The sequence below is a fragment of the Salmo salar genome, chromosome ssa16, assembly GCF_905237065.1.
Source record: "Salmo salar chromosome ssa16, Ssal_v3.1, whole genome shotgun sequence".
Classification (NCBI taxonomy): Eukaryota; Metazoa; Chordata; class Actinopteri; order Salmoniformes; family Salmonidae; genus Salmo; species Salmo salar.
This window is the reverse complement of record NC_059457.1, coordinates 62,954,271-62,969,343: the sequence shown is the minus strand read 5'-3', so window position 1 is coordinate 62,969,343 and position 15,073 is coordinate 62,954,271. Positions and strand designations below refer to the sequence as shown.

At 45.8% G+C, this 15,073-nt stretch overlaps 1 protein-coding gene across 2 annotated transcripts in view; it reads right to left on the bottom strand.

Annotated features, from left to right (window-relative positions):
- Positions 1-15,073, bottom strand: part of LOC106574325 (neuropilin-2) — a 64,066-nt gene that overhangs the window by 44,470 nt on the left and 4,523 nt on the right. For both annotated transcript variants that reach the window (XM_014150168.2, XM_014150167.2), the window contains exons 2-3: positions 10,008-10,185; positions 2,350-2,531 (exon numbers count right to left, since the gene is read on the bottom strand). In XM_014150168.2, the coding sequence (XP_014005643.1) occupies positions 2,350-2,531; positions 10,008-10,185 (360 nt within the window). The remainder of the gene's footprint in view (positions 1-2,349; positions 2,532-10,007; positions 10,186-15,073) is intronic.

Below are 15,073 nucleotides of genomic sequence, written 5' to 3'. Positions count from 1 at the left end.
GCTCAGGGTAAAAGGGATTTGGGAATACAGTTAAGGGTGAGAAGTCAAATATCTTATTGCTGTTTATTATCCCTGTATCCATTATCGGCACTGGACATAGGAAGGTGGGCACAGTATACACAAACGCATATGCATGTCTGCACACACACACACACACACACACACACACACACACACACACACACACTGCTTACTTAACTGTGTATTCTCTGAATCAAGCTACAGCATACTCCTCATCATTAACCCTGGGTGCTGATGGCAGTCTAGGAGAAGAGATATACTGCAGGGCCGTGTTCATTTGGCACCAAACGGAAGAAAACAGACTGAAACAGGAAGGGACTATTACCTGGACTTGCCCAATAAGAAACACTGATTTTAGTTTCAGTTGCAAACTATTTTGAAACGTTGTCCATTGTGTAATGAACACGACCCTGATCAGCAGCGAAAGGAGGACTGAAGGGTCAGGCTCTGGCGGAGGACAACCGCCAGCCGGACAGACACACCTCCAAGCTGTGTATTGAACTAAGATCATATCTCCACTAGTGACGCCCTCCTTCAAAACACATACGGACTAGAGCGTGTACACAGACACGCTGCGCGTGCGCGCGCACACACACAGCAAGTGCACACGAATAAGACAAGAACGCACATCCCTCATGCACAAACATCAGTGTAAATAAACAACAGCTCTCTCACTGGGTTGTGCCTGGCAGACTCTAATGCTCTCCCAGAACTGGTAAACTACTGAGGTTTGCGGAACTATTTGGCCCGAGCCTGACTTGTTCAAATAAACAACCATGATGGGTGTAGGATGCGAAGGGAGAGAAGACTGCACTCCAAAACATACGCTCTGCCTGTCGATCTCTCTCACACAGAAACACACACACACATCTATACGCCTACATAGACACAAACAGAATCCTATAACGCCCAAGCACACTGTAACCACCCACGAACACATATCACACATACATAAATACGCACCTACACACGCATACCATTGTTTTTGCACCCCAAATGCACGGCAGGCTCTTGTTAAAACCATGGCAACAGCATACCCATCCATTCTGTTGCAGAGTGTGTGTATGCGTGTATAATATTAGCCCTATCACATCATCATATCATTGTGCTGGTGGCCTTGGTAACCGAGTTAAATGACAAAACTGGGCCACGTTCAAAACGGTTGTTTTTCAAATCACGTTTAAAAACGTTTTGAAACAGAGGAGGTACTACTACCTGAATCCCACCCAAACAAATCAATGTCAATGGGATCTTACAAGCAAAACACAGCTCAGTACAGAGTGTATCAGTACAGCTCAGTACAGTGTATCAGCACACTACCGCAAGTGTACTGTATGTCAAGTACACTTCCTCTTATGCACTACCACCACCAGCACCATCGTTAAACTCAAATCCCAGCCCAACCCTACCCCCTCTCCCAGTAATCATCCCCTCACCGCCTGTAGCCCCTCTCAATCACCCTTGCCCATCCTGCCCCTCCTCCTCCTCAACCCTCCCTCCTCATCATCTCCCTATACAGCCTGTAACCTCTCTCCATCACCCCCCCATTTCCCCCCCTCTAGATGAAGCAGATCCCAGGCCAGTTAAAAGAGGCATTCCTGAGATGCTTTTCAGACAGGATGAAAAGAGTTAAGGCTTTTTTTTCCCCCTTTCCTGTAAAACCATGTTTATTTTTCCTCCCTGCCTCTTTTGAAGTTAATTGGTCGGGGTGTGTGTGAGTTTGCGAGGTGAGTGAGTGTGTGTATGGGTGTGCGGTGTGTGAGGTAGACTCCCCCACGTGAAGGTGAAGGTTATCATAGGTCCTTCTGCCCAAGGCATCCATAGCAAGAACTCAGTCAACAATCCAACCGTTCCACAAGGCTAGTTAGCTAGTTAGCTAGTTAGCTAGTTAGGGGAACGGCCACCCAGAGCCATTGGAGAGTTTGGCCATTGTGGTTTCAACCCAAAAATGTATTAGGATGAACTTAGATCGCATTACATGGTTTGATGAAAGCCATGTTAGCGCCTCACGGGCAATATTGACCAATAGCAGTCCACAGGTTTATAAATACACATTTTATTGAATAAATAAAATGCTCAGAAGCAACAACTTGGCATCCATCTAAGATTGGCCGAAGTCTCTCTACATATGTCTCCTTCCCAACCTATTAGCAACCAGTCAAACATCAACGTCGAAATCACACAACCAATAATACCCCCGCCCCCAACGATCAACAACCAATCAAAACACCCCAATAAGAGCTCATCAGGCAGAATTAGAGAATTCACTCACCTGTCTTAAAGATCATGAACCCCCCCACCCGGACATAATTTTGAGTATTGGCTCACCTGTCTTGAAGATCTCGTAGCGTAGTGAGAAGCCAGCCCCCTGGTGGGCGTAGTCTGAGACAAACTTGATGTGCAGGGCAGTGCCAGAGGAGATGATGGCTGGGGGGGCGATGTTACTGCAGTGTTTACCCAGCAGCTCAGCCGAGTCCGAACCACCATCACGGATCTCAATGAAATCATACCTGAGAATGAGATACAGAGAATTTCATGAAAAATCGTTGAAATGTTTTTATGTGCGGCGTCCATATTAGGACAGCCTCAGGAATTGTTTCAATCTCAGCAGGAGTTGCCTTAGTCTCAGGAAGAGCTGTTTAATCAAAACTAAGACTGTCCTCATATGGACATCTTACCTATGGATTTATTTAATCATGTATATGTTAAAAGAGGTGCTTCGAGAAGGATGTATTGATTTCAGGAGGATGTTGAATGGATGATTCAAGCTTAAAACCAAGGACAAAGAGAAGAATAGAGAAAAAACGGCTTTGGGGCTCAATGTGATTGAACTCTAGTCCATATGACCTTCGACCTAAGACCTATTGACCTCCCTGAACTAACCCAAATTCTTAACTGTCATTTCAGAGACAGAGAGAGGGGAAACTTGGACTCAGACAAATCCCACCTGCCTCTCCAAAATTAGCCAACTCAACAGAAACGAGTCACTGACACTTAAGAAACTAGGAAAGGGGCATACCTGAGAATGAGATACTGTGTGTGTGTGTGTGTGTGTGTGTGTGTGTGTGTGTGTGTGTGTGTGTGTGTGTGTGTGTGTGTGTGTGTGCGTGCTTGCGTGTGCGTGTGGGTGTGCCTGTGTGTTCTTCTACGTGGAAGATCATAAGAAATCCCAGGACATAGAGTTGCTGTCACAACCGCCGAACTCCACACAGTTGTCACTGACTAGTTGGATATTCATTTCCCAGTGAGCAAACAATTTCTGTACTTTTTTTCCCTGAATTTTTTTGATCAGGTTTTTGCTTGGCAGACCTTATATCTTTATTGACATGGGTCAGTAAAATTCATGAATGCAACTGTTCATGTCAAATTGTTTATCAACTTGTAGCCCTGGTTGTCCTGTAAGGAAAAAGGTAAAACACTTCAACGTGAGGCTAAATATGAGGGCAGAGCAAGCAGATTCATGAAAATAGTGAATTTCAGCATTTCCACAGTGGACTTCCTGGGACGGATAATTAATAAGCGTCCCCCTCAAACCCTCTCTTGGATATGTGACGGAGCCGTCAAACAAGAGCCGTTGAAACAGTCTCACATCTAATTACAATGAAAGGCCTTCAGCAGCCTTCAGCACAGCACTGGATCACTGTTCTGTGTTGGACCCACGTGTGCACGCGCACACACATGCACACAGACACGCAAACACAAGAGCACGCATACACACACACACGCGCGCAAATAATACAGCCCCATACACTGTTATTGGGAGCAGGAATGTTTAGATTGACATAGTCTCTAGAGATCAGTGGCCGTTAATGGTTGTTCTGGGAGCCTCACAGTGTGTGCACATATTCGTTAGAGCCTAGCACTAACACTCCTGATTTAACTCATCAAGGGCTTGACGATTTTGTTGATGAGTTGAAGTGAAGTGTGTTTGCGCTGGGCTGGAACAAAAACCTGCACGGGCCCAGGATCAAACTACACTAATGTGAGGGCCTTGATCCAATTCACACACATTCCTACCTAATGCTACATCACGGTGGCTATTAAAAGAGGATTACTCCAGAGATCGCCTTGGTGAAGCTTAGAAAACTAGCAATCCATGAGTGTGTGTGTGTGTGTGTGTGTGTGTGTGTGTGTGTGTGTGTGTGTGTGTGTGTGTGTGTGTGTGTGTGTGTGTGTGTGTACACAAAGTATGTATGTTTTTTGGCTGTAACTGACACATGCTTAAGACAAACACACACACACACACACACACACACACACACACACACACACACACACACACACACACACACACACACACACACACACACACACACACACACACACACACACACACACACACACACACACACTGCAGTGTGTACGTAAAAGATAAAAGGCCTGAGAAGGAACTGAGAACCTAATTAGGTTTTAATTGATTTGGGAGTGGGCTCTCTCGCCTGTCGTGGATTAGAAGCGATGACTGAGTGTTTCTCAGATGTGATTATTGACCTGAGCTCTCCGTCTCCCCAGGCCCTGATGAATACATGCATGAAGGCTGGCCGAGTGGGAGAACAGAGTCTCTCACACACACATCCATGTGTGCGCAAACGCACGCAGACAGACAGACAGACAGACAGACAGACAGACAGACAGACAGACAGACAGACAGACAGACAGACAGACAGACAGACAGACAGACAGACAGACAGACAGACAGACAGACAGACAGACAGACCCTAATCCCACTCAGTCCATTAGAGTTCACCTTGCATTTTCTGACTCCTTCCTTTCCCCCTTCTCCCTCACTATGTGACTGGGTCTTCATGGGTTATGGAGTCCTGCTTGTTGGGACCCATGATGGTTTCAACCAGCTCTCCATAGAGGCCAGAAGAAACCCATAAGGGGTGAGCAGTGGAAACTTAAGGAAGTCTTTCAGGGCTGTTGTTCAGCACCAGTCCAGACATGCCTTCGCTCCTCTACTCCTTTCCCCTCATCCTCCTCTCCTCCTCTCAACTGCTAACAGAACCTGCTAATTACCTTTCACACCTTCCTTGTTTTTCTGGGACTTTCCTCCACCTCTGTGCATTCCCTACAGGCGCCAGGCCGGGGACGACCCTCAGACAGATAGCCTCGCCTGGGAGTGTGTGTGTATGCGCATGTGTGCGTGCATGCCTGTGTGTGTGCTTGCATGTGTGTGTCTGGGAGAGGGAGACACAGCAACCAGTCTGAAAACACCATGGTATAACTAGGGTGAAACCATTTCTCCTAACCCTTAGCCCCAGACTGTCAATCTCACCACTGAGAGCAACAACAGAGTCTAGTTCACTTCCACCGCTCTGTAGGATGAGTGTTGCACTTGACAGAAAATGCAAATATCTGTTCCTAAAATAGTGGCAAGGCAGGTGTAATCTACACTCACAACTGAACTGTGTAGTTTATATTGACAAAATGCAATTTTGAGGGGTATACAAAAAATAAAATGGCTAGGAATTTGTGTGCGTGTTGCTTCCAATCCAGACGATATATATTTGTTACCACCATTCACTCTTAATCTAAAGTGCTCAACAACCACAGCGATATCAGGCGCTGACGGTCAACAGCAGGGCTGAGGCCCAGACACTAAAATGAAGTAAGGCTTCTTAGTCTGCCAAGCATAGAGCCACGTCATGCGCCTCATGTACGCCTAATAAGGCATAAGTGCCTCTGAAATATTAAGTAGACGCTGGGAGAGAAATCCCAACAGATTCCCCCGGCTACCGTCTTCAATCTGGCCTTAGAACAAATAGCACTCAGAGCAGCCATCCCCGAGCCGTTGCTTACAGTAACTTTACAGTTACAGATAACTGGGGTGGCGTCCCAAAAGGCACCCCTATTCCTTATATAGTGCACTTCTTTTGACCAGGGCCCATAGGGTGTGCACTATTTAGGGAATAGGGTGCCATTTGGGACACAGCCCGGGGCTAAACCGCTAACAGCTAACCACAAAGAGTCTATATAGGCCTATAGGCTACGGCCCAAGGCTTTTTAAAGGGGCATCACCATCGATCCCGCCAGTCTGGTTGGTGTGAGTATCTACTGCTGGGATGCCCTGTATGACCTTCTTACGACTGTATTAAAAAATATGTTTTTCTCTCTGTCTGTCTGTCTTTCTCCCTCTGAGCATGAGAGAGTATATATGTATTTAAAGACTATGGTCAATTGGAGTGATCGGTTGGTTGACTATTGGTGTGGTCAAGTACACTGGACCGTAAATGTGACCGTAACACAGTGACCATGACTTGTGACTCTGGGCAGATCAGACCTGAAGCAATGACCTCACTAATCTGCCCCCCCCCCCCATATACACATACACACACTCCCCACGTCTATGGCCAATCAATTCCTCATTACAAGCGGAAAACAGCCATTGATCTGATTCCAACAGCTCCCATCTCCCCCCAGGGAGTGTAGCAGACACAGAGGATGATATCACACTCACACGTTGAACCTCTCTATTGTTACGCCTCAATGGCACTTCCCCCGTGATGAAACTAAGTGTACGTCCTAAATGGCACCCTATTCCTTATTGGACCTGATCAAAAGGAGGGCACTAAATATGGAACAGTGTGCCATTTGGGATGCAGACCGAGGCACATTAGTATGGGTTGCCGTTTGTAAAGTTGAATGATCAATTCTACGGAGGAACATGTCTGCAGGCTGATAGAACTGTACGGATATCAAAGCTCTACTAAATCGTCACCTCCAGTTGCCAATGTGGGGCCTGCAATAAAAATGACCTAATAAAACAAAAGCTGCATAAAAACAATATGGGTGGAAAATTGATCTTTGCGAAAGTGTGTGTCAGCTTTTATGGTGTGTGTGTGCGTGCGTGTGTGTGTGTACTGTGTAGGTGTGCCGCAAACATCCTTCAATTAGTTTAATCCCACTGTGCAAAATAAAGTACTTCCATACCAGGGCAGAGAGAGAGAGAGAGAAAGAGAGAAAGAAAGAGAGAGAGAGAGAGAGAGAGAGAGAGAGAGAGAGAGAAAGAGAGCTAAGGAGAACGTGGGATGCACCTCCTGCACTCCATATCGGTATCATCCCTTCAGCCCTGGTCCCAGCCAATGGCAGATTGCATTAGAGATATAGGCTTGATATTTCATCTCAGCCTTTATTGCATTTATTCCACATCAATCTACTCTGGGCTTGGAGGTAAAAGCCATTTGGCACCCTGCCGGACTCTGCCTGAAATGAAATTCTGAATTAAAGTGCCACCTCAGATATGTGAAGTCTGCATAACGCTGGATATTTTATTGCTGCAGCAGTGATGATCTGTGCAGTTGAAGCTACCAGAGCCTTTGACTCTTTGAACCCCGGGAAAGTGCTGGTTGGCCGGGAAAGGGATTAATTCATCAGTATGGTTTGGGTTATAAAGTAAGGCTGACCTTAGGTGGGCCAACCGAACACTTTCCTTGAGTTCACATGCTCAGGGTCTCAGAGTAATTTACTCTCAGGAGAGACCATGGCACTGACATAATGTGTATGAGCCATACAAAAGACATGGCTTACATAAAACTGTAATTGTCCATAGATTAAAGCCCTTTACAACTCTCGCAACTTTATCACATATTTACAATAAACACAGTCCATTTGTAATATTTACATTATATATACAGAATATTCAGATTACATTTAAATAATACCCCGACCAAGTGTCCTGCCCCTCCAGTGGTTTATTCACTAAGAACAAAACGGGCCGAAATGAGGAGGGACAAACTCTTGTTTTCGTTTCAAAATGTTTTCCGTTGCCCAAGAATTGTTACTGTTTGCTACGGTGTGCACTAATGAATACAGTCCAGCATTACCACTCCCTCACCTCAAACCAGACGAGGAAAAACTCCAAGTCTCCCTCCTGTCTCCTCAGTCAGACATACTGCTATGCCTAATCACTCAGGAAGGAGGAAACAACACACAGCTGCACCAGAAACACCAACTGGAAGCTATTTGAACCCAGTCTAAAGCACTCTGTGGGAGATGGGGGGGGGGTGTCGCCCTGTCTGGCTGTACTTTGGCTTTCTCCACTTTGTTTTGTTGCTGTTTTGGCCATGAGGGCCAAGAAACACATCTTCCACAAACTACATCTGCGTGTGTCCCAAATGGCACCCTATTCCCTATACAGTACAGTGTTCTCTGGTCAAAACACCATCCAGGGAATAGGGTGCAATTTGGGACACAACCTACATAAAAAGGCTATAGCAGCATTAGTGAGAAAAGGTCTTTATGAATAAATAACATTGTTGACGTGGCTCTCTTTTCTAATGGGGCTGTAAAGTAGGGGCCTTTTTCTCTGAGGATGGGGGAGAGGATGCGGAATGGATAGTGGTTGCCATGTGTTCCCTGCCGATTACACACACACTCCCAAGCATGTGTGCATGTGCAGATATACACGCATAAATAAGGAAATATACACACAGAGAGAAGCAGGCACGAAGAAACACACACACCCACACACAAACAAACAGAGGCATGTGCACCCACACACAGCGTTTCCAAAAAGCACCCACACACATCTGAGTGGAAGTGTGAGAGGGCAAAAAAAGTAGAGCATTTCTGAGGAGGCTTTTCAATTCTCTCTCTCTCTCTCTCTCTCTCTCTCTCTCTCTCTCTCTCTCTCTCTCTCTCTCTCTCAACGATAGTGAGCACATTCATTGTATCCGTCTATCACAGCTATCTATGAGTAGGGGGATTTACGTTACACAAGACCAGATAGGGACATCATCAAGTTCAACAACCACCCGAGCCACATAGAAATGGGAGTTATGGGCCTCCCGAGAGGCGCAGTGGTCTAAGGCACTAGCTGTGCCTGTAGAGATTCTGGGTTCGAGTCCAGGCTCTGTCGCAGCCGGCCGCAACCGGGAGACCCATCAACGTCCGGTTAGGGGAGGATCGCGCACTAGCGACTCCTGTGGCGGGCCGGGTGCAGTGCATGCTGACACGGTCACCAGGTGTACGGTGTTTCCTCCGACACATTGGTGCAGCTGCCTTCCGGGTTAAGTGGGCGTTGTTGGTTGGGTTGTGTTTTCTATAACGACCAATTGGATACCACGAAATTGGGGAGAAAAAGGGGTAAAACAAAAAGAAATAGAAGAAAAAAGGGAGTTCTCTTTCTCATTGAATGCAAGTCTAAGAAGTGGTAGATCTGATTTATGTGTGGAATTTCTACGCTTCCCGTCCTTACGTTTCGTTTTTACGTGTTTTACTTTCAGCTTTGCACACCAGCTTCAAACAGCTGAAAATATTGCTTATGGAAAATATATTTCACAGCGATTTAGACAGTAGAATGATTCTCTACACTAGAATTTCTGCAACCAGGAAATGGCTGAGAAATGTCTTCATACTGCAGCTTTAAGAGAGCAGTAGGAGGCAGGGGTTAAAGCCAGGCCAGAGCATGATGACTGACTGCTATGAGGTCAGAGAGACAATAGAAAAGCATATGATTCATATTATACATCTCTATGAAAGAGGAAACTGACCAAGCTGGTTCCCATCTAGCCTGTAACAGCTCCACTGAACTCTCTCCCTCTCTCAAATCTGTTTTCCTGTAAACTTCACCACGTCACCCCTGTCTTTCTTTTAACCACTCTCTCCATTCTTTCAATCCACGTTCCTTTTCTCCTCCACCCGATCAACCTCATCCTCCTCTCTATTATCAATCAATTATATTCGTTCATCCCCACTCAATATTCAAGTATTAACCGTGACAGTCGTGGCCCTTTCTTACCTACTGTAATGGCCAAAACTGTAACTATGGCTATCTATGAACACTCTGTTACATATGTATAACCAGTTAAAGGCAGATCTGGAGTTAAAACCATCCCTGGTCAATCTCCCTCCTCCTCTCCCTCCCTCTCTCCTTCTCCACCTCCCTCTACCATTTTTCTAGCCTAAGTATATCCAAAAGGCCTCCCTCTCTCCCTTTCCCCCCCATTCACCCCTCTCCCCCTTCTCTCCCTCCTCTCTCTCACCTGCAGTCCAGTCTCTCCAGTTCAAAGTGGGGGTTGAAGTTGAGGACGATGCGCTGGGAGGGCTCCGGGGCCGTGATGACCCACTGGCAATTCTGGTGGGGCGGGTACTCCAGAGGGTAGCCCGGGGACGTGATGTACCCTGCGTCGCTGGCATCCAGGGTGCCCCCACACACCTCACCTGAGAGAGAGAAAGAGCGGGAGAGAGACATATGGTCAATACACAGACTCAAAACATCTACGAATAAAAACCTTGCTATTCAAGTGATAAGTTATTGATTTGAGCATTTGTCTTCTTATTCCATGGCGATGCGATTTGTGATGTAGTGACGCACGATTTGTAATAACATCTGTGTCAGAAATACGTAGTGTTTACAATAATTCTACTATAGCAACAAAATAGACAACCACGCACACGTCCCCCCATGCAGACAAACTAACCCCCCACCATGCCTCTAATCTCTCCTCTGGGAGCATTCTCTAAATGTAATTGTTGTTCTGGCAAGGCAATCTGCAAACATTAGAACACATTCCCTGATCCTATCGGCTCTCTCCCAGGAACAATAGCATCGCTCGGCTGGCCAGACAGGAAGTGACAGTAGACCCCCTGTCTAGGGGTACAAGGGTTCACCCCGAATCTGTAATGAGAAGCCAGAGTAACAAAGCCTTTATTTTCGCCGTACGCCCACGCCTCGCTCGCCATACCCTATCTCACACAAACACGCAAAGCACACACAACCACATCGGCAGACAATACAGTGAGGCCTCTCATCAGTCATTTTACTGCAGTATATGATTTTCCAGTCATTATTATTCTAAATGGAAGGCGAGATTAGGAAGACAAAAATGTCTCTCCACAATGTTCACCATGACAACGATGCTAGGGGTGGTTAACTCTTTCCGTGCTGACAGAGGCTGCGTTACGATTCTTTACCCTTCTCCCGAAGTGTGCACTCATTTACTCCCCCTCACGCATTTGGTGCAAGCATGGCTGGAGGGAGTTTCCACCATTATCCCAACACCAGTTCATTCCTTTTAAATCCATGAGGGGGAGTGTACAAGTGAACAAATCGGAAGAAGGGTAGAGAATCGGAACACAGCCTGACCATCGGAAAAGGAAGACTGAGTGTGAATTTTCTATTTAACCTTTATTTAACTAGGCATATCAGTTAAGAACAAATTCTTATTTACAAAGACGGCCTACCCCGGCCAAACCCGGATGACGCTGGGCCAATTGTGCGCCGCCCTATGGGACACCCAATCACGGCCGGTTGCGATACAGCCTGGATTCAAACCAGGGTGTCTGTAGTGACGCCTCTAGCACTGAGATGCAGTACCATAGACCGCTGCGCCACTCGGCAGCCCAATGAATACATCAATGAAAATGGCGATGACTCAATATTCTGTTTCATCTGCTTCACCTATGTGAGCACATCATCAAAGGAAGTGGGGGAAAAGATTGGAGGGTTGACATATAATAGACTGTTCAAGTGTTGACATTTTCAAGGCTATTGTATTTTAATAAGGCACACTTAGGATTTGGTGACATTTGATATAATAGCGAAACCCTACCATCCTTACTTGGATAGAAACTCACACACACTTATGTATACACACACACCGGTGCATGCACACACACATGCACACACTCCCCCCACATGCCAGTCCAGCCTCAAAACACCTGTCACTCAATACCGCAACCAAAGCTAAATAAAAAGATAACCAAAAGTGAAGAAAAGTCTCTTTATCTCCCCTGGAGGATTCAGACATGCAGGATCATAAAGTCTGCCTATGGCGTTTTCTTCTCTCCCCACCACCTCCATGTCTACATCTTAAATGGCACCCTTATCCCGATTTAGTGCACTACTTTTGACCAGGGCCCATAGGGAATCCCATAGGGTTCTGGTCAAAAGTAGTGCACTATAGAGGGCAAGGGTACTCAAGTACTATTTGAGAAGTTCCGGTCACACAAATTTCCTAGTTGGCAAAGGTCCGGATGGATATTGCTGTTTATCGGCATAGCAACAAACCCCCACCTCACAACCCATGCAACCCCAAACTGTTCACACCCCTCTTGTCGGCAATTATACACATTTTGCATGGGACAGAGTTTTTTTTTATGTTTTAAAGCTAATTTCCTGCAATTGCACGCATTCTTCTATGTCTTATGTGTCTTTATATGATACCAGGGGTCAAAGCATGAGCTCGTAAAAACAATATATACACCTACTCATTCCAGGGTTTTTCTTTATTTTGACTATTTTCTACATTGTAGAATAATAGTGAAGACATCAAAACAATGAAATAACACACTTGGAATCATGTCGAAAACAAAAAAAGTGTTAAACAAATCAAAATATATTTTATGTTTGAGTCTTCAAAGTAGCCACCCTTTGCCTTGATGACAGCTTTGCACACTCTTGGCATTCTCTCAACCAGCTTCATGAGGTAGTCACCTGGAATGCATTTCAATTAACAGGTGTGCCTTGTTAAAAGTACATTTGTGGAATTTCTTTCCTTCTTAATGTGTTTGAGCCAATCAGTTGTGTTGTGACAAGGTAGGGGTGGTATACAGAAGATAGCCCTATTTGGTGAAAGACCAAGTTCATTTCATGGCAAGAACAGCTCAAATAAGCAAAGAGAAATGACAGTACATCATTACTTTAAGAGATGAAGGTCAGTCAATGCGGAAAATTTCAAGAACTTTGACAGTTTCTTCAAATGCAGTAGCAAAAATCATCATGCGCTATGATGAAACTGGCTCTAATGAGGATCACCACAGGAAAGGAAGACCCAGAGTTACCTCTGCTGCAGCTGCAGAGGATAAGTTCATTAGAGTTAACTGCACCTCAGATTGCAGCCCAAATAAATGCTTCACAGAGTTAAAGTAACAGACATCTCAACATCAACTGTTCAGAGGAGACTGCGTGAATCAGGCCTTCATGGTCAAATTGCTGCAAAGAAACCACTACTAAAGGACACCAATAAGAAGAAGAGACTTGCTTCGTGCAATGGACATTAGACCGGTGGAAATCTGTCCTTTGGTCTGATGAGTCCAAATATGAGATTTTTGGATCCAACCGCCGTGTCTTTGTGAGACGCAGAGTAGGTGAACGGATGATCTCTGCATGTGTGGTTCCCACCGTGAAGCATGGAGGAGGAGGTGTGATGGTGCTTTGCTGGTGATACTGTCTGTGATTTATTTAGAATTCAAGGCACACTTAACCAGCATGGCTACCACAGCATTCTGCAGCAATACGCCATCCAGTCTGGTTTGCGCTTAGTGGGACTATCAATTATTTTTCAACAGGACAATGACCCAACATACCTCCAGCCTGTGTAAGGGCTATCTGACCAAAAAGGAGAGTGATGGAGTGCTGTATCAGATGACCTGGCCTTTAATATCACCTGACCTCAACCCAATTGAGATGGTTTGGGATGAGTTGGAACGCAGAGTGAAGGAACAGCAGCCAACAAGTGCTCAGCATATGTGGGAACTCCTTCAAGACCGTTGGAAAAGCATTCCAGGTGAAGCTGGTTGAGAGAATGCCAAGAGTGTGCAAAGCTGTCATCAAGGCAAAGAGCGGCTACTTTGAAGAATCTAAAATCTATTTGGATTTGTTTAACACTTTTTTGGTTACTACATTATTCCATATGTGTAATTTCATAGTTTTGATGTCTTCACTATTATTGTACAATGTAGAAAATAGTAAAAATTAAGAAAAACCCTTGAATTAGAAGGTGTGTCCAAACTTTTGACTGGTACTATATATATATTTATTTAGTATTTTTTCCTGGACCAGAGGTCCGTATTGACCCAGTTGAGTATGGGGGATATAGGGAATAGGTTGCCATTTAGGACGCAGCCCATGTCTCCTATTGTATTCTCCAAAAGCTGTGCGGAGTTGTCAGTAGTACCGCCAGGGGAAGATTAAGCCATTTGGGAGAATCCTGCAGCCTCAGGACTTTTCCGCTCCCTGAATTGAGCAGACCATTCATGTGCAGCTAAGGAGGAGGGTGACGGGGGGACGGGGGGTGGAGAGAGGGATGCCAGCAGGGAGAAAGGCAGGTAAAGAGGGATAGATGAAGGGGATGAGGATGATGGGGGGGGGGGTGAGGGAGGAGAGGGAGCGAGATGGAGGGAGAGGGACAAAAAAGTGGGCGATAAGAGGGATTGAGAGAGGGGTAGAAGGAATGGAGAGTGGCAGAGAAAGGTTGTGAGACGGAGAAGGATTAAGGCAGAGAAGGAAGGGAGGGAGGTGATTGAGGGGGAGGAAGAAAGAGAGTGTGAGGAGGAGATGGAGAGAGAGAGAGCCTGACGAGGCTCATTAAGACATGACCGTCCCTGTGGGGACTGACCCTGGAGGAGCTGATGGGCTGTCAGTAGGATATACAGTGCATGCAGGGGAGAGGTGTGGGTGTGTGCGCGCGCAATGTGTATGTTATCGACTGGGTACGTCTTTGTTTAAGTCCTCTGTTAGGGTGGAGAATGTGTATGTGAATGTTTGTGTTTTTATGAATATACAGTGTGTTTTTCGGGGCACTATGTCTTATATGTGCATGTGTGTTTGTGTGATAAGGAGGGAGGATGAGGAGGGAGCGTTCAGTAGAGAGGTAGCCTCATGAATTATTGTGTCTGTGCTGGCTCAGGACTCCGTCCATCTCCCCACACGCACAGGCATGCCATAGCGACCTCAACATTTATGAACAATGTTGATATATAGTATATAACATATATGTAGCAATAACAGGTGAGGGCGTGTGTGGGTCTACACATGACGGTGTGTATGCGCATACGTGTGAGTGTGTGTGTGAACTTGGATGCAAGCAAAATGTGTGCTTTAAAGTCTTCAAATCTACTGTGCAAGTCTCCGTTTATATATACAGTGTCCGCATATGACTGCACATCTCTGTGTGTGCATGCACCAATTTCTATTAGCGGTATTATCAGCGTACTGTGGCGTCACACTTTGGGAACAGCTGTGAACGTGTGGAAGGGCCATTATAAATCTCCCCATCATTCTCTCTCTTTTTTGCTCTCTCTATCTTTCTCTCTCTCTCTCTACCAC